General features: G+C 50.2%; 1 protein-coding gene across 3 annotated transcripts; it reads right to left on the bottom strand.

Moving 5' to 3' along the window:
* Positions 1–753: 753 nt before the first annotated feature.
* MAP3K14 (mitogen-activated protein kinase kinase kinase 14) lies at positions 754–26338 on the bottom strand. Of its 3 annotated transcripts, none has more exons than XM_051772690.1 (16): positions 26229–26338; positions 18785–19057; positions 18214–18283; positions 16231–16444; positions 15523–16116; positions 14216–14353; positions 12020–12149; positions 11227–11358; positions 10725–10829; positions 9466–9629; positions 8977–9127; positions 8058–8408; positions 6836–6942; positions 5376–5520; positions 4737–4837; positions 754–3680 (listed from the first exon to the last, which is right to left on the bottom strand). In XM_051772690.1, the coding sequence occupies exons 2-16, from the start codon at positions 19035–19037 to the stop codon at positions 3516–3518; spliced, it is 2820 nt and encodes a 939-aa protein (XP_051628650.1). In that variant the 5' UTR covers positions 19038–19057; positions 26229–26338; the 3' UTR covers positions 754–3515. The 3 variants fall into 3 exon arrangements, with proteins under 3 accessions (XP_051628650.1, XP_051628649.1, XP_051628651.1); XM_051772689.1 differs by having other exon boundaries at positions 26225–26315; XM_051772691.1 differs by having other exon boundaries at positions 16231–16441; positions 26225–26315.

Below are 26338 nucleotides of genomic sequence, written 5' to 3'. Positions count from 1 at the left end.
CCCCTCCACTCTGCCCTCATGGGATCCCACTCGGACCACTGTGTCCAACTCTGGGGGCCTCAGGAAACAAAGGACCTGTTGGATCAAGTCCAGAGAAAGTCATGGAGATGCTCCAAGGGCTGGAGCCCCTCTGCTCTGGAACCAGGCTGGGAGAGCTGGGGGATTTCACCTGGAGAAGGGAGAAGGCTCTGGGGAGACCTGAGAGCCCCTTCCAGGGCCTAAAGAGGGTTTATAAAAACAGCCTGGACCTGCTGCACCTCCCGGGAGACCGAGCAGCTCCTGGTGCAGCAAATCCCCTGGAACAGGACAGAGGGAGGGAAAGGGACTGTCTTTTTGGAAGGAGATCTGTCAGGATATGCAGCGAAGCCTGTGCTTAGATCCACCAGTTACTGCTGCCTCTTCATCCCCAGAAATCACAGAATATCCTGAGCTGGAAGGGACCCACAAGGATCATGGATTCCAACTCCTGGCTCTGCCCAGGACACCCCAACAATCCCCCCCTGTCCCTCGGAGTGTTGTCCAAACCCTCCTGGAGCTCTGGCAGCCTTGGGGCCGTGCCCACTGCCCTGGGGAGCCTGGTCAGTGCCCACCACCCTCCCTGACCTCTCCCTGCATCCCCCAAACCCAAGGCATTAGCAGAATTTCATCAGCAGAATTTCATCAGACCAGGCTCCTCTTCCTGAAAAACATCCTATTCAGCACCACCCTCTTGTTCCTTGGAAAATGTATCAAACCACCAGCAATGAGAATAAAAAGAATTTTTTTTTTTTTTTAGCTTTATTTTTTTTCCCCTGTGAAAATGCAGGTCAAGAAATCACAGTTTTATAAAGTGTCATTCATTCCACACAAGCTCCTCATTCTGGCACCTTCCCCCACACCAGCACTGCCCATCCCAAACTGCTCCTCAGCTCCATCTTCCCTCACCACCAGCGATTTTTTCCAGACTTTTGGAAGGAGCTGCACGACAGGAGCCATCTGTGTTTATCACTCCCACTGCTGCTCGTCCTCCCCGCCCCGAGCTGGGGTTCTGTCCTCAACACTTGTTATGAAACCTCACCAAGTTCCAGCCCAATTTTGAGGAAAAGCTTCCCCTGGCTCTCTCCTGTCATATTGCACAGAACTGGAACACGGATTGGCTCTGCCTGGCACTGGAAGCCAAGGGGACAGAGCTGAGGGATCTCAGGCTGGTTGGGACCAGAACCTGGAGACCCTCCCTGGGGGAGAAGCCCAGCTCAGGGCAGTGGGATGGCACCAGGGACAGCTGCCACCACCCCCCACCCTGGGACTGGGGACCTGCAGCCTCACTCACTGCTGGGGTGGCAGCAGAACAGGACTGAGGACTCTGCACAGGGCAGAGGCTGGAGATCCTGGGTAATGCTGGGTGAGGGTGCAGAACACACATCCCCACGGACCTGGGGAACAGGGACATCCCCACGGACCCACAGGGACACCTGGGGGGTTTCCTGCCCTCCCACCCCTCGTGCAGGCGGCCTGAGTCCAGGTTAATGCTGAGGGTGAAGGGCAGAGTCCTGCAGCCAGTCCTGCTGCTCCCACACCCCTGGGCATGGGGGCACCTCCCAGGCACCAGGAGCATGAGGTGCAGCCTTTGGGATGGAACCCACCCTGCTTTTGGAGTGACACATCACCACAGACTCCTCAGAAACAACCAAGGGGTTTTCCCTCTCAGAGGAAGCCAGGTACATGCTTGGGAGCTCCTGGGAACCCTGGAAGAGGCACTTTGCTCCCTCCTGCTCCAGAGCTTAAATTCTGAGTAGTTTATGGCATCTCAAAAGGAATTGAGCCAACCTACCCCTTCCCCCACTCCCTCCTGGAAGACATGTGTGTAATGTGTTAATTACTTACTAAAAAGCCTCTGAACGTGGCATTGCAGATATAATTAGGTGCCTATTTTGGACAACATATTAAGTGCTTTAGAACAAAAAGTGCTATAAAAATATACCCAGAGTGGTGACAGGTTTCAATTTTCTCCAAGAGCTCCACTTTTTTATTACATCAACAACTGGAGTTTTCTGATTAAGGATGTCACTGCCTGGTGTGGCAAAACCAGCCCATGTTCTGGGAGACCAAAGGGAGAGCATCCCTTGTTTAATGAGTGCTGGTCCTCAAAAAGGAGGCCCAGAGTTTAACTTTCCCCAGCCACTTTCCAAGTGAACTTCAGCTTGGGAAAACTGCCAGCATTCCTGCCCCACCGTGTCCCCCAGATCTCCATGGATCCAGCAGGGCCCACCTTGTTTTTCAGGAGCTGTTTCTCTGCTCAGCTTGGATGCAGAGCCCCTGCTTGGAGGCCACTGCAGTTCCAGAGCTCTGGAAGAGCCACAGCCACCATGAGGGGCTGTGATTTCCAGGTGTGCCAGGCCTTGGAGCAGTCCTGAACGAGCACACTCAGGGCTCACCCCTCCCTCTGGCTTTGTTCTGGGCTGGGGAAGGGTGAACAACACCCACCCACCTGAATTTCACCTGTGAGGTTTCAGGATGTTCAAAACATTCACAAATCAGTAAAAAAAAACAGTTCAAAGCTTAAGGCATTGCAGGCCCAGCTACCCATCCCACTCCATGAACCAGCTGGAAGGGAGGGGAGGATGGGAAGCCTCGTGAGGCCAGGCTGGGCCAACAGAACTGGGGCACTGGGCTCAGCCCTGGCAGCTGGGAGGGAGATTTATATAAACTCTGCAGCAAAATTCAGCCCTGTCAGAGCTGACAGAGCCACCATCCCCTCCCCTTCCCGGGGAGCTGCCTGGATGGGACAGGTCACCTGAAGTCAGGATGGAGGAACAGCCCCTCCACCTTCCCAGCAAGGAATTCCATACCCTCCTCCTGCCCTGTCTGCCAGAGACACCAGAGAGAGCACCAGCTCCTCCAAGACCTGCAAGTGGGAGCTGCAAGCAAAGCTCTTTCTGGGAACAAAGTTCTTTTCTGATTCAAGAAGGAAATGATCTGCGGGGAAGGGTGGGAGGTGAGACCAAGAACCAGCCAGTTCCTGCTGTCGATTCTCCCCGTGCAATAGGCTGGAGGTGGAGATGATGCTCCCCAAAGCCCTACAAGAGTGTTTTTCCTCCATCTGGAAGGAAGTCAGGCAGCTCCTCTCAGCACAACCAACCCCCAGCTGCACTGAGGGCACCCAAACTCCTCCCCTGGGCGAGCCCAGCAGCTCCGGCCTCACCCCTGAGGCTGAGCCACAGTTCTCACCCAACCCCCCTGCTCTCCTGGAAAGCACAACCACATTCCTCCAAAAAGCAGGAATTTCCACCCACCATCCTCCAGCTCTATCACTCACACCCAAAACAAGTAATTCCCACCGTCCTGGGGAACATCTGAGCTCAGGACATGCCTTGGGGCCGGGTCAGAAGGACGACACGAGCGAGGCCCGAGCGCAGTGGAGCCGCCGTCACGAACGCCAGCCACTGCACTTGGAGCTCCACCACGGCAGGGCAGGTTGGAAGCTTTTGTAATCCCTTCTTTCCACGAGGTAAAGACCTCCAAAGCCAGGCAGGGCCTCAGGGCCTGTTCTCCAGCTGGCCGTGCTTGACGCGCCAGGTCCAGCCGGCGCTGCAGTCGGGGGCCAGGGTGCACTGCAGGTCGATGCCAGAGTCGGGCACCTCCATGTCATAGTGCACTGGGTGCCCCTCCTTGGTGACCAGGCTGAAGGCAGGGACCGGGATCTGGGGAGCAGAACACACAGAGTGGCACTTGAAGCCTCCTTCAGAACATCCCATCCCTTTATCCCCCTGGCAAACAGCTTCCCAAGGCAGGGAAGGAGCCTGGAGAGAGGCCTGTGCTTGGCAGGAACATCCCGAGCTTCTCCTGGGAGGAAGGGTCTCAGAACCAGACAGGGCAGTGCCCACCCTGCTGCCAAACTGCTCCCACGAGCTCTGGGCCGTGGCTGGGGGGGCCTGGGGCTGTGAACTCCTCTGCAGGTCGGTGGTACTCGGCTTTGTAAGCCCACCAAAGAGAACCAGCACCACTGGAACATTTTCTGGACTGGTGCAACCTCTTTTACAGCACATCTTACACTCAGATGAGTCACAGTCCCACGGACACTCTGGGAGCTTCTTTCAGGGACTGCCAAGGGTGCCCACAGAGAGGTTCACTGGAGTGTGCCAACATCTCCTCCAAACCAACATGTTGGAAGCACCACAGCCAAACACAGCCTGTTTCCCTGAGCTGATGCTGCTGCTCAGGATGAAAAAGGCACAGAGTGATTTAGGGAGAGGGGAAAGAATTTCTCTTTTTAGTTGAGAAAAAGGATTTTTTAAGCTGCAGCACAGGCACTTCCTAAGATGCAGATTCCTGTTGTCCCTATGACAATTAACAATGGCTTATCATTCAGGTTCTACATTAGGAAAACTTCTTCACTGAAAGAGTGACCAGGCATTGGGACAGGCTGCCCAGGGCAGTGGTGGAGTCACCATCCCTGGAAGTGTCCAAACAATGAGGAAAGGTGGCACTTCCAAGACATGGTTTAGTGGGCATGGTGGGATTGGGTCAAAGGTTGAACTGGATGATCCTGGAGGTCTTTTTTGACCTTAATGATTCAGTGATTCAAAAAACATCCTCTGGTACCACACTCACAACAGCAGCACTGAAGTTCTATTACTAAAGGTGTCACTGGGACCCTTGACCAATTCCTGGTCCCTGGATTTCAGGTGCTATTAGCCTGTGTTAGGGAAGAAATTGCTCCTCAGACAAAAGGAATCAACTCCCAGTTTGTGTCTCACCTGGCTGCTTATCCCCGTGGCAATGTCTCCCACCTTTTTCCTGTGGAAATCCCTGATGTGTAAATTTTCTCCACTGAGCAACTGGATCTGGATTTTCACTCCTGGAATGCACAAGAGGAGTCGTTACGACCTCCCAGTCCACAGGAAAACTGACTGACAAGGCACACACAGGGGAAAAACTCCTTTTTGTCACTAAGCATTTCATTTATGTAGGTCTTTTGCTGAGCATGGAGCTTCCTGAAGACAACAATGACTCAGAGCAGAGCTGGATTTAGCAGGAAAGCAGCTGAAGGGATGTATTGATTTGCACAACATGCCCTCAAAATTACTTTGTGGACGTTTCTGGGTTATAAAACACAAATCCTTGCGCATGGCAGTTGCACAAGGCAGGGCACACACAGCTCAACAGGCTCTGGGTGTTCAGGAACTGCCCTGGATTTCACTGCACAGACCCCAGTGCCTTCCACCCACCCGTGACCGGGGCGGACTGGGCCTCCTCACAACCCACCTTTGGGAGGGTCTGTGCTGACACAGCAACTGAAGGATGAAAAGAGCTCAAAGAACCCATTTCCCAGTCCCTCTGGCTACTGAGGAAATGACTCCTGACCGTGTGTCCCACCTGCAGCCATCCAGACCCACCGTTGAAGTAGCTGGGGGTGTCCGTGTGCCGGCTGCGGCTCAGCAGGTTGTTCCAGCTGAAGCTCTGCCCGTCTGCCTGGCTGTTCCAGGAATGAATCCCAGAGCTCATAGTGTCCCTCAAGCTCTGAGAAGCCTTCATGGAGTTCTGCAGAAATAACCACAAGTTTGTCAAAAGGCTCCTAAAGAAAATGAGCTTGCAGGAGGTAAACATGAAAGAGAAAGGTGGAAATCCACGGGGATCTAAGGCTGGGCTTTGAGTTCAGGCAACATTCATGTGCCACCTGGAAAAGGGAATGAACAGCAATGCAAGAGTTCACAGACATTATGAGATATTCTCAATAGTTAAATCAATGATCAGCTGAAAAGCTGGATGAGAAAAGAGGGGTTTGTGGTACTGAGTGACAGGAGAATGAAGCATCACACAAAATATCTGACACTAGAAACACACAGGAAAAACAATGAACTGCAGAAACAACTACAGACCCTGCATTGCTGTGCTGCTAGGAAGGGTCTGTGTTATGCTTGAGCCATGGAAGGACCACCTGACAACATCAGCACAGTGGTCAGCACCAGTCCAAAGTCAAATTAAATGTATGGGGCAGGAATTAGGGGGGGAAACCAAGCAGAGTCAGACCCCACACTACACATTGTGTGTGTCAACAGCTGAGCTGCTGCACAGAACTCTCCCAGTCCTCCACAAAAAGCCCTGGAAGTCTGAGAAGAGGGACAGAAACAGGACACAAAGCTGCTCCCAGCCAGGGCTGACTCCTGCAGATGCCAGGCTGCACAGTTTGGGACTCAATGTCTTTGAAAACTATGACTGAAGGGCTTTTGTCCTCCCCTGGTCCAACAAGGCTTGTGCAGTGTTTCTCACTGGCATTCCCTGCCTTAGGAACACCAGAGATAGAGCAAACAAAAATGATTAAAATTAGTATTTCAGTAGCTTGGACTATGCATTCATTAGCATCAATGGGTTAAAGTCAGATCATGGAGAACAGATCCAGAGGCTGGGAATGAATAGCCAAGATTTGCTCTGTTTTCCTGCCCTGTTCTTCTGGTCTTGCCCTAAACTCCCCACTGGTGGTCAGAAGAAGACCTTGCACAGCTGCTTGGTCCAGCTTGGAGCAGCTCCTGCACCCACCACTGCTTCCCCACCTCCCTTCCCCTCACAGAGTGGGTCAGAGCTGCTGAGATTGTCCACATCCACACACTTGGAGCTTCCTGAGTCAGCAGACAGCACAGGAGAGCCTCTGGAGGGAAGGATCCAGGCTGGACACTGAACTAAAGCACAGCCACAATCCTCAACACCCCTCTGTGCCAGGACAAAGCTTTCCTCCCAAGCTTCCTTCCAGCAAACTGGGTGTCAAAAAGCAACAACAGTGAGAAACTCCAGATCTCTGTTGGTCACAGCTCCCAGTTTTCCAGAGAAAACCCCCATCCCTGCCTCCATTCCCACTCACCCTCTCGCTGGCGTCCGACACAAAGGGGCTGTCGATGCTCAGACAGGAGAGCATTTGCTCCTGCTCTTCCAGGGAGTAAGGCTGGGAAAGGCTGTTCAGAAACAGTTCTGCAGCAAAAAGAAGAGAAGGGAAGACATTTCCAGTGTTTCCTTCCATGCCCCTCTGCTCTTATCACAGTTCTGCAATTAATTCCCAAAGCTTCTTCAGCTTTAGCTGATGAACTGGTGTCAGTGAAACACATGACACACAGCTCTGAGCAGAGGGTACAGCCAGCACTGAAAGCAGGGAAACTGAGCCAGGAAGGACAAAAAGGGATTGTGCAATGACATGCAGCACCCAAAACTTCCCAGTTCTTGCCCATCCTGACACCTCTGAGGTGTCACTGTAGATCCATGTGCATTATCGTGCCCAGGGAAAGGTCAAGTGATGCCCTCAGCTCCTGCAGAGAGTTGCACTGACAATACCCAGCCCTCAAAAGGCTGCTGAGAGAGACCCAAAGCCATTTGAGAAGAAAGCCCTCAGCAACCCCTAAAATGTCACTCCTCAGTTCCCTGACACAGTTACATTTTAAGCCACCTTTTGGAGTTTTAAATTCACTTACAAATAGAAAATATGAGAAAAAAGAACCCTGAAATGTTGTATTATACTGGGGCAATGGAACTGGACTACGTGATTTCCACACTAATTTACTCCTGGTCTTCCAGTTCTGGATTGCTGCTGGTAACCAAATTCTTTGGCTGGTGGCTGTAGGTTTTCCAATGCCCAGAACAAAACAGTTGCAGACTGATTTTAACTGTACTGCTTTGCTTCACATCTGCCATCCCTTTGTTATTACCCTGGCTTACCCTTTTATTAAAAGAATGATGTTTGAAACTTAAAATTCCAGGTGAAATTGGAATTCTGGCACTGTTTACACTTAAGCACAAGTCTGAAATGGGCTGTTTTCTAAGAGGCTCCTGCAGCTCTCAGAAGGTCCCTCCCCTGCTCAGTGGAAGGAAATCCTGTTCATTACCTTTGTGGGGTATTTAATTGGTTAAGAACTACTAGTTTTGGTAATTTAGAGGAAGGTTGAGCAATTTGTGTAACGAGAAAGGAACTGTGAACAAAACGACATCCAAGCTGAAAACCCAAAAATAACTGTCAGGAGGCCAAGAGAAAGCAGCTGCATTTTTATCCTGCTCTCAAGCAAAAAGCTGAATTCCTTCCCCAGCCCAGTGCTCACCAATCTCCAGCTGCTGAAGCTCCTGTTCTGAAATGGTTGTGGCTCTCTCCACGTGGCTGCAGCTCCTCAGGGGCACAGGAGTTGAGCAGAGAGGGGGGGGATCCCAGGTCTCAGGTGGTTCCTTGTCCTCATTCCAGTGGGTTCCCTCGACCTCCTCTGTTTGCTCCAGGGATGGTGGTGGCAGGACTGGGCTGGCACAGGAAACTTTGACTGACAATTTTGGGTCAGAGCCAGCCTCAGAAACTGGGCTCACTGTGGGGGACAGGGAGGTCTGGGGGTTGTTTTCTTTGTTCAGAGATAAATGTCTGGGCTCTCTGTATTCGCCTTTCCAGGGGCTTCTCACACCTCCCACTGCAAAACCAAAAAACATCAAACATCATCAAAGAAAGAAAAAAAAAAAGATGTAAAAGCTTTCCTTCACTGGAAGAGTTTGCTGTAAAATGCCCAGCTTCTCCAAAAGATACAACCAGACACCTCCACAAAGTCTTGCTGTATTACAGAAACATTCAGCAGGATTAAGTTGAAATAAATTATGATAGTCTTAGAGGCAAGACTGGACCACAAGTACGAGCTACAGCTGAGGAAGCAACAAAGCTCTGCTTGCAGTTTTGCTGCATATCAGGTTCTCCAGCTGCAGCTGATGCTTCAGCCCAGCACACACCTGAAGAAACCCACAGAGAGCACAACATCTCCTCCAGCACAGAAGGAAGAGCCTGTGACAGCACACAGGAAATTGTTATTTATTTGGGTGAGAAACACTCAGCTGTGGGCAAAAGCCATCAACCCAAAATACACATCAATGCTGAAACCTGTGGAAATGATACACTGGGCACGAGTGCTTCCCAGGGGGTCACCCTGACACATCCAGCAACTCTCCCAGTGGGGGTGGGAAGGCTGAGCTGCATTAGGACATTTCTACCTTCCTCAAGTGCCACGCTGGTCTTAGTTTTGAGCTCTGCTGCAGATGCCCTCTGGAGAGGCTCCTTCTCCAGCCCCAGCTTAATAATCTCAGCAGTGAGAGGGTTGCAGGAAGGTGGAATTTCCCTCAGAGGAGGTGGCTCTTTAGCGATCTGTGTGACAAACAGGAAGCGAGAGAGGTTACACCAGAGAGGCTTCATTTGATTTCAGGAAGGTTCTTCCCACCCCCCGAGCGTTTCCAGCTGAAATGAAAGCACTAAATGAGACCTGGGCAGTAATTTTATTACAAGCTGAATGGTTAAAAAGTCACACCCAAGTCATGAGCGGGGTAAGGAAGGAGCAGCCCCAGCAGGGCAGTCGGAGGCACAGGGAATGCTGAGCTCCCAAAGCAGGGCTGGCACAGTGTCAGACACCCAGCTGGGTCCCTGGCTGGGAATAAGAAGCTCTGGCAGCTCATCTGCTGGCTCTGGAGAGGGGCTGGGTCGCTCACCTTCAGGCAGAGGGGGTGGTTGTAGTACTGGGTCCAGGGGTGGCAGCCGTTGAGCATGTGCAGCATCATACAGCAGCTGCTCCACACGTCCACCTTGGAGCCACAGCGCTTGCCCATCACCACCTCGGGGGCCATGTGGGTCTCTGTGCCCGGCACGTAGTTCCCTAAAAGCAGGCAGAGGAAAACTCACTGCTGGAACAGTCACTGCCAGAGCCAGAGAACAGTTCCAGCTCAAGGAGGGAAGCCTAAGGCAGAATCCTTGTCTTTTCAGAAGTCACCTCCAGAGAATCATGGAATGGGTTGGGTTGGAAGGGACCCTGAAGCTCATCCAGTGCCACCCCCTGCCATGGGCAGGGACACCTTCCACCAGCCCAGGTTGCTCCAAGCCCTGTCCAACCTGGCCTTGGACACTTCCAGGGATCCAGGGGCAGCCACAGCTTCTCTGGGCAACCTGTGCCAGGGCCTCCCCACCCTCCCAGGGAAGGGTTTCTCCCAATATTCAATCTAAATCTTTTAGTTTAAAATAGTTCCCCCTTGTCCTGTCAATCCAGGCCCTTGTCCCAAGTCCCTCTCCAGCTCTCCTGGAGCCCCTTTAGGCCCTGCAAGGGGCTCTCAGGTCTCCCCAGAGCCTTCTCTTCTCCAGGTGAACACTCCCAGCTCTCCCAGCCTGGCTCCAGAGCAGAGAGGCTCCACTTCAACCCAAAAAGCAGCACTGAGTTCTCTTATAAACTGTTCAAAGCCTACAACTCCTTATCACACATAGAATAGGGATTAAACCCCCCTTCCAAGTAAATTTGGGAGGCAAAACATGAGCTTGACATTAGAAAACATATCCTTCCCTTTTAACAGCTGCATTAAGAAGCACTGTAAAATCTCACTGACCCAAAAAAAAGGCATTTTGCTTTAGTGGGTGTTGGGATTCTTCCCCAGCTCTTTGGTGAGGACACATGACAAGCCAGAGAAGGATTTTAAAGTCTCAGTGTGGTTTCTTGCAGGGACAAGACACTGAATGCTGACAAAATCTTACAAAAAACAGAGCAGCCTTCTAAGCTGGGAGATGAGGACCATCCCCTCCCAAACCTGAGGCCACTCTGGCTGTCAGTGGGATGCACCCCAGTAATACCAATAGACAAGACACTTGTGAGCAACGTTCAGGCTGGAAAATACAGTTGCTTGCAAATGAGCCAGTATGTAAATGTTCAGCAGAAAGAATGAGTCAGGAGGGCAGTTCTGCAGAAAAGGCAGCAGCAAAGCCTCACCTGTGACCAGGCACTTCCCCAGCCCGTCAGGGTGAAGGTGAGCAGAGTGTCCAAAGTCACACAGGAGGGCTCTGCTCCCATCATCAGACAGCAGCACATTCTCAGCTGCAAAGAGAAGAGTTTCATCAGTCTCCTCTGTGTTACGGTCACTAAGATGGAAAAAGAAGTGTCAAAAGCCCATAGAACTGCAGGTTTTTTGAGCCCAGAGGGTTTGTTGCTCCTGTGGAGTGTCACTGGCTTAAGTACAGAGCTGTAATTTATCTCTGCTTATAAACTACCAATTACCTGCCCTGGAGATTCTTGTTCCCCAGTGGTGGGGCAGCCTGGGCAGACCCACTGCATGACAGACAGAGGTGACAAATATGATATTCCCAGCAGTTCAGAACCAAGGGAAACTCTAATTTCAAACACAGATCTCAAAATCTGGTAAGTAATCCCAGAACTTAATCTCCAAGCCTCTTCTAAGGAAGGGAAGAACGAGGTACCTCAAGCACCACCCTACCTTTGACATCTCCGTGGAGAATGTTTTGAGCATGAAGATACTCCAGGCCCTCTAACACCTGGCCCAGGTAGCTGAGGGCTCTGTCCTCTGGCAGGCAGCCACTCTGCTTAATGAGCTGCCCTAAGGAGCCACCTAGAAAGGAATCCAGAGAGTCCATGTTAGCTTATCTTTCAATTCTTCCCAGCACCATCAGCATTCCTGGTTGTTTCCAATGAAAAAGTGAGGATTTCCATGTCTGACAGCCCCTATCTTGCACACATGGGTCTGTTCCTTCTGTTTATTCCCAGTTTATTCTGCCCACAGAACCTGGCCTCGTTCATTAAGCTTTTTGCTTAGTGTCAGTTTAACAGTCTTGTTTTGGAGCAAAAGCAACTGCTCTATGATCAGATCAGACATTTCTGGGTGCTACTGATCACCAGCTGATTTTTCCCAGCCCATTTTCCATGGTCCTGGCTGGAAAAAGAGCATCAGGCAATGGAAGTATCTTGGTTTGCTTGGACAGTATCCCCTTTTTCAGTGCCATGTGCCAAATCAACATGAAGCAAAAACCAGCACCAGCTGCATGTTTTAGTGAGAACTGGCAGCTGCTGATCCAGACAGACATTTTGAACTGGAGTGAGGTGGGACTGGGAATTGTTCCCCCCCAGCAAGCTGGTCCAGCAGGGATCACACACCCCTATCCCGACCCACTCAGGAAGGAGCACTCTGGATACATCAAAGAACTAACAGATTAAAAGTGGGGCAGGAGGAAGAGGAGATCAATGTCCACTGCACTATGCTGTTCCTTCCTCACCCTCCATCAGCTTCATGAAGATGGTCACCCAGGGCCCTTCCTTCACGGCCCCGTAGAGGGGGACGACGCTGGGGCTCGTCACGGCCGCGCACGTCGTCAGCTCCTCCGCCCGGAAATGTTCCACCTGGACCTGGGCAAACAAGGCAGCACTGAGCACAGCCTGGCAGCAACCCTGGCAGGACTGCCCCTCCCTCATGGCTGGGTCTGGGGAACACCACAGGCACCAGGATGATCTAACGGGACTTGACGATCTAAAGGTGGGACTTGATCCTGGAGGTCTTTTCCAAGGTCACGGTTCTCTGACCTTCCTCAACAGTGGGTACAGCAATAAGTGGGAACACTCAGGATGATCTGAACTAGTCCCTCAATCCTCAGTGCCTGAGAAAAGTGAGGGTTTATATAAAAAAAAAGCCAGGTTGCAATGCCTCCAGCTTCCAGCTGAGGACTGGGAACCTTCGGGAGGAGGGTAACTTCTGTTTCAGTAAGAGGATAATTCTGACAGCTGAACATGCTGCTTTCATGAAAGAGGGGGGAAAATTAAGGATGGTGCAATACTTGGCAACAATTCAACTCTCCCCAAGCAGGAGGGAATATGAAATACAGCCACAAGTGTGCACAATCACTGTTTTAGGTGGTATTCATCCTGAAAATGGTTAAAGAAAAACCCTGAATTCAGCCAAGTAAAATAAAGCAAGAATTTGCTAAAGACCAGAAGGAAAACATGAGTCATTAAGATTCTGGTGGGAAAGGATGCATCATGTTTCTTCACTGTCAGCAATCCAGCTATAGTTAGTTTTCTTTCACCTCAAGAATTTGGAGAGCAGGTGCTTCCAACACCAAGTCTGGTGAAAGAAGGTCAGGTAGTCCCCCCCAACACAGGCAGGCAGCAGGAATTGCAGACAGTTATTCATGGAAAAGGAAAAAGATCATAGGGAAGTGTCCCATCTGCACATTAGAACTCTCTGCATTCACAGTTTGGTCTTAAAAGATGCATTTCTGATATGAAGAAGCATAATTTGAAACCCTCCAATATTTAGGGAAAAAGCTGACACTTTTAAAGCCTTCAGCCTCTCCTACTCTCATGTTTCCCTTTTCAGCACAACCATCCTCCTTCCTGAAAATGCAGCCCTCTAGGAACAGCTATTTCTCCCCAGCCTGTGTATTTGCAAAAGGGATAATACATTTAAACAGTTCCACACTGACAGAAAAGAAGCTGGTCGAGTCCCCACAGAACTCCACACGCCAACCGTGAGGATGCAGGACAGCAATTAGTTTCCTACATTCTTTAAAGACCTTTGTTTCTATCCCTGACACCTGAAATGGGTAAAGAACTGGTCATTTTGGCACTTATATCTTTCCCCAGGCAATACATCAAACCCAGTGTAAATGGGGGAAAGTGAACATTTTAAACTGAGAAATGCAAGCTGCAGTTCTTTTTTGCATCTAATATTTTTGTACTCAAGACAAACACTTCCCACACGCTTGGTGAAGTTTCCTAGTGGAGGAATGTGAGAAACATCAGTTTGAAGAGGGGATGAAACCATTCAAGTTTAAATAAAATAGTTTATATTCTCCTCATCTTGCACTAGCACTCTGCCTGCAGCCCTGGGGCCCCCGTGGCAAATCAACACCCTGATCCAAGTTATAGCCCACATGCTTTCTGTATCCTATGACAGTGGCATATCCTGGTGCAAAATGGATTCTTGTGCCAACTGCTGGGAACACACATCCTTTGCTGCATCTGTGACAGCAGCACCTCATTAGGATGTGCCAGCACTGGGAGCAGATCAAAGCTCTCTCTGCCTTCAGTGCCTTGGGTTTTTCCCACTTTATTCCTTTCTCACCACAGCATCAGCTGCCATGTAACCACTGACACCAGCCTGGGTTTAGGATGAGAATAATGAGATCAGCAGACAACTCCCACGGCTCTTTCTCCTCTGCAGTCACTCAAGTCTCTCAGAAATCCCTACTCTTGGCCTGGCTCAGCACCTAAGATCACTTTAAGGCCAAAGGAACTTAATTTTGGCTGCTAAGCTTGGCCCCTGTGCACACACAGGTTCTCCCTGTGCTTCTCTCCCTGCCATCACCTGGAAGTTCGTCCTTGGACACAACCACAGCAGCACTTCACTCTGGGAGGAGATTTATCTCCCTGTGCCTTCTTGTGCCAGGAAACCCTCCTCTCTCACACATCATTACCTTTTTGGCAGCACACTGGAATCCTGTCTGTTTGTCCTCTATCTTGTACACTTCTCCAAAGGAGCCAATGCCCAAGGAACCGTGGCATTTGGTCCAATGAACCTCTTCTCTGTACTCATAATCCACTGGCTTCAGTTTCTGCAAGTTCAAATCAGAAAACAAGATGAAGTAAATAAAAAAAAACACTTAAATGTTGAGCTGCACAGACAGAGGTCAACATTTTCAGAAGCAGCACAATGATAGCACAGCACCTCTCCAAAAATCTCTGTGCACAATTACTTCCATCACAGGCTCAAGATTAAATGATACAGGATCAATCTACTTGATTTCTGTGGGCTCTGTTTGATTTAAATCCACTGCTGTAAAGAAGAGCCACCAGTATTTGGATGGCTTTGGAGCTCTAAAGTCTTCCCTTCTCATGCAGGACATAACCACAAAGCTGAATCCTACAACAAACCAAGATTCATGTGACTAAATGCAGGCACTGTGTGTGAGCTAAAGCTGGTTATGCAGTCAGTAGATGGAGACTGTGCCTCAGGTGACACTGTAAATATATTCAGGCAGGTAAGTGGCACCCTGAACTCCACAGACAACACTGACAGGGTCACTCTGATTCCAGAGAAGTCCTCTAAGAGGAGCTGAAGGTGGCAAGAGAGAACTGAGTTCAGAAGTGAATCACTCCTTAGGGTTCACATGGATTTGCTGTGCCTGAGCCCTGTGTTTGGCAGGGGATGATGGATGAGCTCCTGGCTCCCAGCAGAGGCACAGACATCCCTCCTGCACCTCCACATCCACACCCAGGCCTGGTTTCTGTCTGTGCCAGGGTCCAGGCCATCCAGAGGCAATAAATATTGCAGCCTGTTCTCCTGCATGGCCTGGGCTCCTCCACAGCCAGCAGAGAGCACGTGGCTGAACTAAGCCCAGAGGCCCTGCTCAGAGACAGGCCTGTGTGTCTGGGGAGTGGGCACAGAGAGGAGCCAAAACCTGAGACAGACAGGGCTTTACACATCCTGCAGAAATAACCCTGAGCTGAGCTCAGCTGGTAAAACTCAGTGCTAACAACACCAAGGTCAGGGGTTCAATCCCTTCACTGCAGGAGTCGGACTTGATGATCCTTAGGGGTGCCTTCCAACTCAGAGTATTTTGTGATTCTGTGATAAGAAAAAAACACTGCATCTTTATTTGGCAGCTTCAGCCAGATCAGGAACCCTTCAGAAAGCCCAGTCTGGCTGCAGAAGTGAGCCCCTGGCTGCAGATCATCCCTGCTCTGAGGCCCAGGAGAAGCTCTGCCCCCCCCTGCAGATCACCTCGTTCAGCAGCACGCCTTCACTGGCACTTTCTTCATGGAACTGCTCCTCGGGGTCCAGCCCACCTCCTCTCCAGGTCTTGGCCAGGCTGGCTAAATTCTGGGGTTCACCAAAACTCACACTGCCCTTCAAGGCATCTACCAAATATTCCTCCACAGAAAGTTTGTCTGAGCTGGTTTTCACGGACTGGTTGATGCATTTGGGGAAAGTGTATTCTAAGTTCAGGCCAGAGAGGCGACTGTCCTGGTAGCTGAGGTCCCCATGGAAGTAGGACTCCAGAGCATTCCGCTTCATGGCAGGGAGGGGGCTGGCCAGGTGGGGGAAATGGGGGGGGAGGATGTTGTAGGGAAACGGGTGGAGAGTTTCAGGCTGGGGGACAGTGTCCCTCTGTTTCCAAACATGATTAAGGCACTGAATGGGGCTGATGAGCTTGTGCAGTTCAGTTTTGTAGTGGCTCCTTGGGGAATGGGGTTTGCCCGTGGACAGAACTCTGTCGGGTTTCTCAAAAGGCAGCGGATCATAAACCGAGTCCTTGTTAAATTCTGAAGCCCAAAAACTGTTTCTGTAGAGAGCACTTTGGTGTGATTCATCCTCCTAGAAAACAAAACAAAACAGCTGAGGAGGAATCTCAGTATAACCAACAAAAATTCACCTGTTAGCAGTTCACAGGGATCCCCCCAGCACCAGGGGAAGGTCAAGGATTCTCACCTGGACAGGAACGGGGGTGCAGCTCTCCTGTTCTGGAGTTCTGGGACTTCTCCTGCCAGCAGTGGCAGGTTGTCCTTTCAGCTTGGATCTCTTCTTGTGCCTTTTCTTCCTGGCCCTGCCCCTGTGCCTCCCCCTCCAGCAGGTGGGGGCCATGTGCCCCTCGGTGGCGTGGGCCACATTGTTGGGGATCTGGTCGAGACTGTCCGAGCGGCTGCTGGAAACCAAAACACAGCCCTGAGATGTGGGGGCACAGCTCAGGCAACACCTGTGACCCCCAGAACCAGCACTCTGCCTCCTGAGAGCCACACAACAGAGAACTAGAACAGAACTTGGTGCTTGCTGTGTTTAAGATCCAGGCTGGCACGGTGTGAAAGGAGTGTGGGCAGGGGAAGCAAAGCAACAAGTCTCCCAGGGTTTAGAAATTCTGCAAGGAACAACAAGACTGGATCACACAGCCATGGGATGGTCTGGGCTGGAAGGGATCTTAAAGACCTGCCATGGGCAGGGACACCTTCCACCAGCCCAGGTTGCTCCAAGCCCCGTCCAACCTGGTCTTGGACACTTCCAGGGATCCAGGGGCAGCCACAGCTTCTCTGGGAAATCCATTCCAGCCCCTCCCCACCCTCCCAGGGATAATTCCTTCCCAATATCCCATCTAACCCTGCCCTCTGGCAGGGGGAAGCCATTCCCCTTTGTCCTGTCACGTCATCCCTTGTGCAAAGTCCCCCTCCAGCTCTCCTGAAACCTCTTTCTTGTACATGACAAAGTAAAGGGAAAAGCACTGGATGTCTCCAGGCTGCTCTGAGACAGTCTGTGGTTGACTTCTAGTGAACACAGAAATGATGTATAAATGCAGTCTATTTAAAAAAATTATTTAAATTCATAAAAGTGTTCATAACATCAACGCCTGCTCTGTTGGAAAGGAAAACAGACTTTGCACAAAGAAAAGGGATGACTAAGTGAACTCGAATAAAATAGCTTTAAAAAGCCAAAATGTGCTGGTATGTGAAGCTCAATATTACAATATGATTTCTAGGAACACATGGATATACACAGGAGCCCTGGCAGCACTCCAGCTGGGGGCTGCAGGAGGAGATGGAACTCAAGAGGAACATTTCTGTGCACTTAGGGGCAGAACTGGATGGTCTTCAAGGTCCCTTCCAACCCAAACCTTTCTGTGATTCCACACCAACCCTTAGATTTGTATGGAACTAACTAATCCTAGTTAGATTTTTTAGAATCAAGCTGTAAGAGAAAACAGGATATTTGACCTTCAAATGAAGAAACCATCCCACTAACTCAGAGCAGTTATGAAACATTCATGTGTCTTTACTGCTCAGTGATGCAGCTCACAGCCAGCATTGCTCCCTCCATCTCTTCCTGCTCTTTTAGTGCTAAAGGATCCCATGAGCAGAGTTCTGGGAGATAAAGCCCCTCAGAAAGGGGTCACTTTGCATTTCTGCTGTTGGTCCATGGGACACAAAGCCAGTGGGCACTGTCAAACCATGCACCTCACACCTTCAGTGTCTGAAAGCCCCAGGAAACAGCAGCACCTAACAAAAAAAAAAAAAGACTGAAAATTTACCCTTGGATCCTTCTACTTTGAGCCCATGAACCTCAAAAAAAAAATAAAAAAATCACTCAGCCACTCCAAAACAAATTTGCCAATCCAGAAATGGAGGCAGAAGGCTGCCAGGGCAGTAAATCTGCAGGCATTGACAATAAGACAATGCAAGGTGTTTCAAGTGGTTTGTGCTTAAACTCGTTTTTTTTCCTAACACAACAAAAAAAAAAGGTTTTGAGGAAGGTGTTTGGGGAAAGACACATTCTTACCAGGCCTCAGACTGAAAAACTAATTCAAGCAGGAGTGGTTTTGGAAAAAAATGCTGTAAGTACACAGAGCCAGGGTGATTTGGAACAAGTCCAAGCCAGCAGACACAGCAGTGAAGCCACTTCATGTGCTCATGTTGAGAAGTCTCTCACCTGTAACGTTTGCTGTGGGCAATAAAGGATCTCTCTGATAAAGTGGGGCTGAACTCCTGACTGTTTTCACCTGTGGGAAAGAAAACAGGGTCATCACTTGTCTTAAACAGCTGCACTAAAACAGCTCTGCCAACGTGCTAAATCAGTGACCCAGACAAAGCCCTGCACAGTCATGTCACACCACCCACGCCACATTCCTGCTCCCCCAGCACCAGGAAGCTTCCCAGCTATCTCCTGATCCCCCAGCTCTTTCCCAGCTGACAGCTTTATGTTGTTTTCCTCCTCTTTTAAACACCTTTCCGAAGCCAGGCAAGAACAGATGACCCACAGGACACAGATTTAGCTGAGGTGCACTGCTCTGTTATTTATGTTTTACCCAGTGGATGCTGCCACATTATTAGGAGATTTCATGAGCTTCCTAAATAGAGTCTGGGCTGTGTCACCAACTCCACCCCACTTGGGATTACAAATAGATGTGGTCTCAGCTCTGCAGGAGCGCCCAGGGAGTGAAATCTCATCCCCCAGTGCACATTCCTGTTCCTCAATGAAGCCCAGCCAGGCCTGTACTCACATTCTGCCTGGGCAATGATAGAAATGGATGCACAGCCTCCTTCTGTTTCTTCTTTTGCTGTTCCTTTGGTGATTACATCATTCAGGATTTTCCACTGGCTGTCAAAGATGGCCTTCTTTGAATCCTCTACTTTGCAAACACTGCTCTGCTTTTCACTCCCTGTCTCCTTCAGCCCCTCGGTCGCCGTGAGCTCCTTCTTGTGCTTGACAGCTGCCTCAGGAGCTCCTTGGCATGTAATCCCCATCACTGCCATTGCCCAGGCTCAGAGAGACACTGAGTGAGGACAGAAAAACAAAGCACTTGTCAAACTGCTTCACAGACATGAGCAGCTTCACGTTCATGACAAACTGGAGGCTGTGAAGGTGTCAGGTTATTGAATAATTTAAACCAAATCAAGGTCCTGCCCAAGCTCTGAGCTGGAGAAGAACCCCCAGAGTGCCACCCCTCCATCCCTGACTTGGACCACTGAAGATCTGAATATTCAATGTTATATTTTCAGTACTGAGAACATGAGATCACACAGGTTTCAAAGGGAAATTTAGTTCTTGGTATATTCCCTCAGCTGAAATACAAACAGTGAAACCCTAGAGCAGAGAAAAGTCCTGTATCACTAAACAGGGAGAATATTCAACCCAAAACAAAGGAAAAAAGGGAAGACATGAAAGTTCTTCTCCTTGAGTGCACCTGGGAGGAATTACACTGTGCTCCCACAGCACATAAATGGCCAAAACTCAGGTAATTCCTTTCTTCCCTGAGCTCAGTTCACCCCCAAATCCATTCCTCATTCTCCCTTCCAGGCTCAACATCCATCCTGTCTGTCCAGAGAATCTTCCTTCCTTCCTCTTCATCACCAGCCACTTCTGAAATCCTTGGTCAAGTCCAGGAGAAGTGGAGTTCCTGCAGAGTGCAGGATGACTGGAATGTGGTGGTGGAGAGAGGACAGTGGTGGTGCTGGAACAGACCCTGCCCTCCCCTGGGGAGCTGACCAGGAGCACAAAGGGAGCTCCAAACAAGCCCCAGCACATGGCAAACCTTGGCCAGCACTGGGGAGGGTGGGAGGGAGCCAGGAGTGGAAAGGGAGAAGCATTGGCAACCTTGGCTTAGCCCCTGAGCCCTTCACCTGGGATTCTGGAGAAGTTAAACCAGTTGTTTTCTTTTAAACAAGTATTTGCTCTGTTGCCCCATAACTGCAGAGATCCCTTCCTGGGGCTGGTCCTCTCACAGATCAAGTGCAAAACCTTCAAATGGACATTTCCACCATCAAACAACCACAGAAACCCATGGCCAGCACATACAGGTGTTAAGTACCACAAGCCCAGTACAGGAGAAGGAGGGACATTTGAACAGAGGCCAGGAAAACCAGGATCTCAGGACCATTTTTGGTCCACCTTTGAGGCTCAGCAGCTTCAATCTGCACCAGATTTTTTTTTCTTTTTTCTTTTTTTAATTTCCTTTTTTCTTTCCCTTTTTTCCCCATCTTGAGCAGCTGCCTGGGGCGACAGGACATCTACTCCAAGAGGCTCCTGGCAACAGGGATGACTCAGGAAAATGCCAAAAGGAGTGGGTGCTCTGAAGGACCACCAAGGAAAGGGGAATGGAGGCCTCTGGGAGCCAAGTGCATGAACCTCGGTGTGATGAGTCACTTAACAACCTGGCAGGTGTACAAGGAAAGTCAACAATGACCACATTCAGAGGCTAAACAGAGAACAGCTGCTGTGCAAAAGAAGTGCTGATGACAGTATCCCACTCATTACACCCGGCCCGCTCCCTCTCCTCTACAGAAATTATGTCAGTTCTCAGTGCTGTAAAATAATCCCTTGGAGCAGCAGCAGCAGAGCCTGCCAGATGACTAACCCAGCCACCAGTGACCAAACTGACAAGTTCACAGCTATTTTTATACTCACTCTCTCCTGACTTGCATTAACTCTGTCTCTCCTTGCCCTCCCCTCACCTTCAAGGTCCTCCAGCACTGGCCAATTCCCATGGCCAAAAAATACCTAATTCTACAAGTCAGAGGACAACAGAGGGAGGGGAAAAGCAAAACTGCAAGTCCTTGTCACCCTCTGAGATGGAAAAGAATAACAAGGAAACATTACTGAGATTAAAGTCAACAGAGCACATACCTCACTCAAAGAGACCGAGGAGCAACTGTGAGCAACGGCCTCCAAGAGAGCAAACTCAGACAGTCTGATGTGTGACTCAGGTCCAGGAGGCTGTGCAGGACCAGGACCTGCAAGCCCAGCCTGGTTTAACTGTTGCTGCTCAGTTCTCAGGGCCATGGAAGAGTCAAGCCCTGGATATTTTTATGGTATGTGCAGCAAAGCAGGGTGGGCAGAAGTTGTGATTAAAAAATAAGGAATCAGGGCTTCCAAATAATTTTTGAGGTGTAACTTCTGCCTGGAGAAAAGGAGGCTCAGGGGGAATCTTATTGCTCTCTCCAACTCCCTGGCAGGAGGGTGGAGCCAGGTGGGGGTCGGGCTCTGCTCGCAGGGAACAAGTGATAGGACAGGGGGAAACGGCCTCAAGTTGCTCCAGGGGAGGTTCAAACTAGATATTTTGGGAAATTTCTACACTGAAAGGGTGAGCAGGCATTGGAATGGGCTGTCCAGGGCAGAGGTGGGGCCACCATCCCTGGAAACATTCAAAGAACAAGACTTGGCACCTCCTGGCATGGCAGGATTGGGTTGAAGGTTGGACTGGACGCTCCTGGAGGGTCATCCCAACCTCAGTGATTGTGTGAGTCAGAACTGACCGGGCCTGACTCATCTCTGAGCGCTTGGAGGGGGCAAAGAGAGGTGCAAAGGGCTCCTAAACCCCCTTAATTTGGATGTGGGCCCTTGGTCTCTACCCAGACACCCCCCCCAGCCTTTCTCAGGGAGCTCTGGATAAAAGGGAGCCTTGGGAGCAGTGAATGGGCTTTTGATGCCAGGTTGGAGCCTGTTTGCTCCTTATCTCCACCAAGGCTTTACTCAGCCCTGGTTGATAATGCTGGTTCCCACTGCTGTAAAACAGAAAGTGTGTTTTTACCCAGTGAAAGCCAAACAGTCTCAGTTGAGCTGTGGAGGCACCTCCTCCCCCAGACAACCTCTGGGAGAAGCTGCAACACTGGATAAGGTCATCTGAGACCTGGAGGGAGGCAGAATTAAGGAGACACCCCAGCACTGCTAATATAAGAGACAACCACGGGCTTTCTGCTCCTTTAAAACCCTTCTCTAGACAAGTCCTGCTCCAGCTCTCCCATCTCAACTGGAAGCTGGTTGTAGTAGGGACCTTAAAAGAGCATTTCTGTGTTTCATGAAGTTACTGTGTGTGGACAGGGAGAGTCAGAGCTGGACAAAAGTCATGCAAACACCTCTCCAGCATTGACTCCTTCCACAGCAAACCATAATATGGGATCCTGCTTGGTCTGCCTGGCTCCAGTTTCCCTGGACAGTGGCTTTGGGGAGAATTTCAGTGAATTTTGTGTGGAGTAGCCCATAGATTTGGTTAAAAAAGACCTGGGAAAGAGCTTTAAAATATACCCCAGACTCCCTAAGCCAGCTTCACAGAATGCAGATTTCTTCTCATCTGAGTGCAACCGTTCAGAGACAGTTTCAAACTGACATTTAGTTTGAAGGGGGGGAAAAAAAAAGAGAAAAAAAAAGTCATGTTATCTCAGTGAGGTTTCCCACTTCCTTATTGAGAGGAGTTTTAAGCACAGAGCACTAACTCAGGTTGCCTTTGCAGCTGCTGCTGGTTTGCTCAAACACAAGGAGCATTTTTAGCCATGTTGCTTTGCTGACCACCACAACAAAGCAACAGCTGGGGAGAGCCAGGAATTTCTGCATCACCAGAGCAGGGAATGCCAGCTGAGAAGAACACACACCTTCTGGGGACCTTCCAGTGCTAACAGCTGTCAGGGAACACTGGAGAAAGTGCCAAATCTGCAGCCAGAAACTCACCCAGAGAACTGAGTGCAAAATCATCATATAATCAAAACTGTCAGATAATCAAACCTTGTCAAGGAACGTGTTTTTCCAAAGGAAAAAAAAACGAGATGGTACCTGTTAAATTGATGGATTGCATTAAAAATCTGGTTCAGGGCCCAAAGAATGTGTGAATATATATATATGGAAGTGCTCAAGGCAGGTTGAATGGAGCTTGGAGCAACCTGGGCTAGTGGAAGGGGTCCCTGCCCATGGCAGGGGGTGGAACTGGATGAGTTTAAGGTCCCTTCCAACCCAAACCATCCCATGGTTCCATGCACAACCCCTTCAAACCCCAGGCACTGCTTCCCTTCATCCCTCTCCACCCTTCTCTCCCTGCCTGGATGTTATCCAGGAGCTCCCTTCCCTGCCCATGTTTCAGATGGAACTGAAATTCAGACAGTTCCTTTTTCAGCAGAGGCAGTTTAAGGCTGTTCCTGTGCCCGGGCCTGGGCTGGTGATTTAAACTGCTCAGTGCTGTCAGCAGGAGAAGTTTCACTTTGTGTCAGAAGGGACCTAATAAAAAAAGTTGTAGCACTCACCACCACCCCCCCGACCTCAAAACACACTTAATGCTGCTTGAAGAGGGAAAAGAAAAGAGACTTCCCTTGTGTATCTAAGAGCTCCAAACTGAAAATAAATAGAATGCCTGACTGATTAAAATCCTGGTGAGTCAGAGCAGCAGTTGCTATTCCAGGGTGCTCTGAGCCTTCACCTCTGCTTGGATAACCACTGACCCACGGGGTCCTGCTCCACCCCCTCAGGTCCCTCCCGTGTGGATCCAAGCCCTCCTGCACTCGTATTTTCCAGGGAAAGCTAAACCTTCTGCCCAAATCCCCCCAGAACAGCCTGCCTGAAGCATTTCACTATCAGCCTCCAGCGTGAGTAAGTCACTACAGCCGATAGGAAGTATGTAAACATGTTCTTTAAAGTGGTTTGATAGTAAATATTTCCAAATCCCGCTTCAGCCACTGGTGTTGCTTACTGTAAACATCAGGATAATGAGCCTCCACTGTCTTTTTACTTGCCAGACATTAAGATATTGCAATAGTTTGGTTATAAAATCTGTGGGGAAATATTGGGCTGGGTTTAACCATGGGCAGAATTTCTCAGAGCACCCAAACCCACCTCTGCTCATTTCCTCGGCTACAGCTCAGCCCTGAACAATTCTTTTCATGTTGCTGAACAAAGATATGAATAACACCATTTGTCCAGGGTTTACAAACACCACCACAACCCCATTCATTCAAAGAAGTGGCTAACTTTCCCCCAACTGCTCTGTAAACGAGGAGAACAGAAAGAATCAGAACAAACTTCAGCCTGGCAAGGATTTGCTTCCCAGCTGCTCTCAGGCCTCTGCTTAATGACATCCTGGCCTTGACAACCCAGTTGTGAAGTTATTTCCTAAACTATAACAAAATGACACAATAAAGCACCTAAAGGGACAACTTCCACCAGCCACCACAAACACCCATGATAATCAGTTCTGCCCAAGCAGGCAGGGCTGGACTCTCATCAGTTGTCACTTTACACTGCTCTGTGACTTTGCATTTCATTTATAAAATCTAGATTTGTAAAATTTACATCCCATTTATAAAATTCAGGGAATCAGTAAATCTCCAGGGAAGCAGTAAGGCTGGATTGCCAGGCAAACCCAAAAGTTTAGATACATTTAGTACAGCTGGAAGCAGTTCTATGTGATCTTAATTTATGACTGGTCCTGCAAATTGAGTTATGATGCTTTTACACTGTAAAGCAGAAATGTGAGCTGACTGGAATGGTTTCTAACTGTCCAGCCTGAGCAGAATCCCATGGGACAAAGTGGGACAAATCCATATGGATTGTGGAACAGAACTGTCTTTAGGCAAGCCAAGGTCCATGCTCTGCAGGCCCTGCAGGGCCCTGATGTCCCTAACCTGTGACCAGCAAAGCCCAGTGCCCTACAGACTCAATTCCCACAAGTCTGGCCCTCCTGGGCCTCCCCCTGGTCCCTCCACACATCCTCCCCATCTCCCTTTCCCAGCATCTCCAGACCCTTTCCTAACTCAGGTCTCATTTCCTCCCAGCCAGCTGCTCCTCTTGGAACATGGGAATCTTTCTGCCTTCCAGCCCTGGATCCCTCTGTCTCCACCAACACATCTGACACTTGCCAGCAAACTTGAAAAGTCCCAGAAGGAAAGCAAAAGGGTTCTGGTGCCTTTGCCTCCATCCTCTTGGCAGCCACAGCAACAATTCAGCACCACATCACTGTTACAGCAGCTCAGCTCTGCCCTCCCACATTCAACACGGGAAGAAGGCTCAGGACAGATCTTCATTAACTCCAAGTTCATTAATTCCAGTGATGTTGGATCAGGTCCCACAAATTCTTTCGGTTTTCGGTTGTTATATGTTTATTTGTTATGCTCCTTCTTCATGGCTTCAAGATTCAGCCTCTTAATACAGTTAAAATTTAATAGTTAATAGCAAGTGACTCATTCCCAAGGAATCCAGTGGCCGTGCCAATAACAGATTTCAACTGAGGTAAAATGCAATAAAGCAGCTCACTACAGACACGACTATTCTTATCACTAATGTCACAGCACACAAGTGCGAGTTATTACTCATGAAAGGGTTCAGAAAGGCAGTCGAAAAAGAAATTCAGACTTTGTTTATGGGTGCTGGTTTCACAGTGCTCTGCCCTACATGTGCGCAGCACCCAACACATGTTTCTAATGCAGCCCGTTAAAGCGGACAGGAAGCATCTGAGATCAACCACAGCAGCGACTTATTAATCAGCAAAGAAACATTTTAACCTTTAGCCAGACAAAAACTTAAAAAAAAAAAAAAAAGAATTAAAAAATGAGTTGTGTCACAGAGAGGGGTGAGGCTCAGAGCGGAGCGGGGCATTCGGTTGTGTTGGGATGAGCTGAGCTTGGCTCTGCCTCGTCCTACCTTCCCCAGAGCCAAGGATCAGAGAAGCCACTGCAGCGGGAGAGCAGGGACTCGGGAATCCAGGGAACCGGGAATCCAGGGAACCGGGAATCCAGGGAATTGGGGAGCTCGGGGCACCGGGAGCTCAGGGATCCGGGAACTGCCGGGCACCGGGAGATCAGAGAATCGGGGGGCCCGGGACACAGGGAGATCAGAGCAGCAGGAATCGGGGAATCAGGAGCTCAGGGCACCGGGTGATCAGGGAATGGGGGAGCCCATGGCGCTGGGAGCCCAGGGAATCGGGAGCTCGGGGCAGGGGGAGCCCGGGGCCGAGGACGTGCCGGGCTGGGCAGTGACATCCAGGCTCCGAACACACACACACACACAGAGCGCTGCGGCGGGTCCCGGAGAGCCCCTCAGCCGCTCGGACCCGCCCGGGACCGCCCGGCCGGGGCTCGCTCCCCTCACACGCTGCTCCCGCCGGCGGCCGCGGAAGCTCCGCACGGCCCTACCGCCGCGGCTCTCGCACCGAACACCGCCCCCTGGACCCGCGCCGGGCCCGCACCTACCGCTCCGGCACGGCTGGGTTCGGCACAGCCCGGCCCGGTGCCCGGCTCAGCTCAGCCCGGTCCCGCGGCCCCTCAGGCCTCTTCGGCGGCTCCCGCTCACTGACAGGCGG

Source organism: Manacus candei, unplaced genomic scaffold, assembly GCF_025592945.1.
Source record: "Manacus candei isolate 608988 ecotype Guabito, Panama unplaced genomic scaffold, ASM2559294v1 h1tg000158l, whole genome shotgun sequence".
Taxonomy (NCBI): domain Eukaryota; kingdom Metazoa; phylum Chordata; class Aves; order Passeriformes; family Pipridae; genus Manacus; species Manacus candei.
Note: the sequence above shows the minus strand (reverse complement) of the source record. Positions and strands in the feature narration are given on the sequence as shown.